The sequence below is a fragment of the Clupea harengus genome, chromosome 24, assembly GCF_900700415.2.
Source record: "Clupea harengus chromosome 24, Ch_v2.0.2, whole genome shotgun sequence".
NCBI lineage: Eukaryota > Metazoa > Chordata > Actinopteri > Clupeiformes > Clupeidae > Clupea > Clupea harengus.
Window position 1 is genome coordinate 8,897,686 of NC_045175.1, and position 2,500 is coordinate 8,900,185.

General features: G+C 45.8%; 1 protein-coding gene across 1 annotated transcript in view; it reads right to left on the bottom strand.

The window, feature by feature from the left end:
• The window catches only part of si:ch211-243a20.3 (uncharacterized protein LOC100151507 homolog), an 8,065-nt gene that overhangs the window by 3,864 nt on the left and 1,701 nt on the right, over window positions 1-2,500 (bottom strand). The window contains exon 2 of the mRNA XM_012829029.3: window positions 57-196. Within this exon, the coding sequence (XP_012684483.1) occupies window positions 57-177 (121 nt within the window). The 5' untranslated portion in view covers window positions 178-196. The remainder of the gene's footprint in view (window positions 1-56; window positions 197-2,500) is intronic.

Here is a 2,500-nt window from a genome sequence, read left to right on the forward strand (position 1 = left end):
CTAACCATCAGTTTAACCTGATGCCTTAATTGGACCAGTTTCCCACAATTCCTTACCTCCTTCCCTGTAGTTCCAGTTCCCATAATCCAGTTCGTTACTCATTCCATATGTTGGCGCAACGAATGCCATGACAACAACCAGCGTCATGGCGGCGGCTACCATGCGAGTGGCTGCCATTGTGAGGTAACAAAGGGCCCTGGGGTGGGGGGGATAAAAAATGGAATATCAAAGCACCATCACCTCATCTGTTTTCTGAGACCTTTCCTTTTGAAAGGTAGATTTACACGTCAGCTCTGCCAGGAACTCTGTCCAAGCGTTGGCACAAAAAGTCAGAGCATCAAAGACAGAGATGAGAGAGAGAGAGAGAGACAGAGAGAGAGAGATAAATTTGGAGAGAGAGAAAGATAGAGAAAAAGAGACACAGTGAAGGTGAAAAGATGGGAAGGTGAAGCGAGCATAAAGGAAAAGAGAGGTCTGCCAAATTGTTCAGGGTGAGAAAGTGTGGAAGTGAATGAGTGTGAAATAGAGATGGTGAAGAGTAGAAGGAGAGAGGATGGAAGGCAAAAAGAGGCTAGGAGGACGAGAGGAAGCAAAAGAGAGGTTAGGAAGACAAAGGGAAGGCAAAGAGAGGTTAGGAAATAAACATTGGAAGATTGAGACCAGTGGGGAGACAGAAGGGTCCAGGAGAGAGGGGTGACGAAAGAGGAGAAAGAGAAAAGAGATAGAGGAGAGAGAGAGCGGCTCTTGTTTTTTTTCCATTCCATCTCTCCAACAGGGCTTTGTGGAGAGAGGGGGGTAGAAAGAGAGAGAGAAAGAAGAGAGAACAAGAGAGCGAAAGAAACACTTTGACTTTTTAAAACACTTATTTAAAAACAGATCAATGTTGGTCAAGTCAGTCTATATCACAAGATAAACAAGTCATCATCGTCATTTATAGATACTATCACCTCCCCAACACACCAAGGGGGGAGAGAGAAATAGCATGACATAGAAAGAGAGAGCGAGAAAGAGAGAGGGAACAAGAGAGAGAGAGGGGGGGAACAAGAGCGAGAGAGAGGGAACGAGAGAGAGAGTGGGGGAACAAGAGAGAGAGAGAGTGGGGGAACAAGAGAGAGAGGGGGAACAAGAGAGAGAGAGAGGGAACAAGAGAGAGAGAGAGAGAGGGAATGAGAGAGAGAAAGAGAGAGAGAGAGGGAACAAGAGAGAGAGAGAGAGAGGGGGAACAAGAGAGAGAGAGAGGGGGAACAAGAGAGAGAGAGGGAACAACAGACACAGTTCCTTTTGAAGCACATGTGGCACTGTTCATGTGTCTCAGATGATCTCACTGCAAATTAGCTCGCCAAGTCTTGTGCTCCTTCTTCCTGTTTCTCTCACTCTCGTTCTCTCTCTTTCTCTCACACACACACTCTCTCTCCTTCTCTCTCTATCCCTTTCTATCACTCTCTTCCTCACTCTGCTGCACATGGGCCCCAACACACTCTCAACATTCTGACGTTTGCTGTTGGGTTTACAATGCTGGGATAAATAGCCACACTTCCACTCTACCAACAGGCCGAATACACAGATCCAACAACAGCTGTTGGACCATGGAGAGTGTGTGTGTGTGTGTGTGTGTGTGTGTGTGTGTGTGTGTGTGTGTGTGTGTGTGTGTGTGTGTGTGTGTGTGTGTGTGATGTGATTCTTGGCATAAGTGAGCATAAGTATGTCTCACATACTTGGAACTGTGATAGCTAAGGAACCATGTTAATCCAGTTGGCATTCCAGATGTGTTTATCACCTATGAGTGAGTTCAGACGCAGTAGTATAAAAGTGTCTCATGTTAGGAAGACGCCTTAGAAGACGCCTCTGTCTGTCCAAAGCAAGTGATCCGACAGCGAATGAACCGCCTGCACGGCTGGGTTCTTAAAATAGCTGACTCTAGGGCGGTTCTGGTTCTGATTTGCAATAGAACCAGGCTGGGGTCCATTCTGGGGGTCACCTGATCTCTTCAGGCCTCAAGAGTCCAAGAGTTAGAAAATGAAAGAAAAAAAAATAAACTAGAAAGAAAAGGAGAGGAACGAGATGAGTCTTGTGACTAGATAGAGAGAGAGAGAGAGAGAGAGAGAGAGAGAGAGAGAGAGACGCAGGCAAATTCGATTAGTCTATTTGAAGGCCCTCGAGAAAATAGCTTTTGTGTGAGAGGGCAGGAGGCAGAAGAGTTTGGTGTCAAACAGGGGGAAAAGAGAGAGATAGAGAGAGAGGAAGAGAACAAAGGGAGAGAGAGAGAGAGGAAGAGAACAAGCCCCAAGTGTGGAGAGGACGGTGTAATTTGAGAGATGGAGAAAAAGACCTAACGGGTCTATCTGGAAGAGATGGAGTGGAAAGCATGAATTTCTTTTTATTGTGAGCCTGAGAGAGAGAGAGAGAGAAAGAGTGAGAGAGAAGAATGAAAGAAAAAGAAATAGAGATAAAGAACAATTGCAGGGATAAAATAGTTAAGTGCGTGGGCCTATAAAGAGAG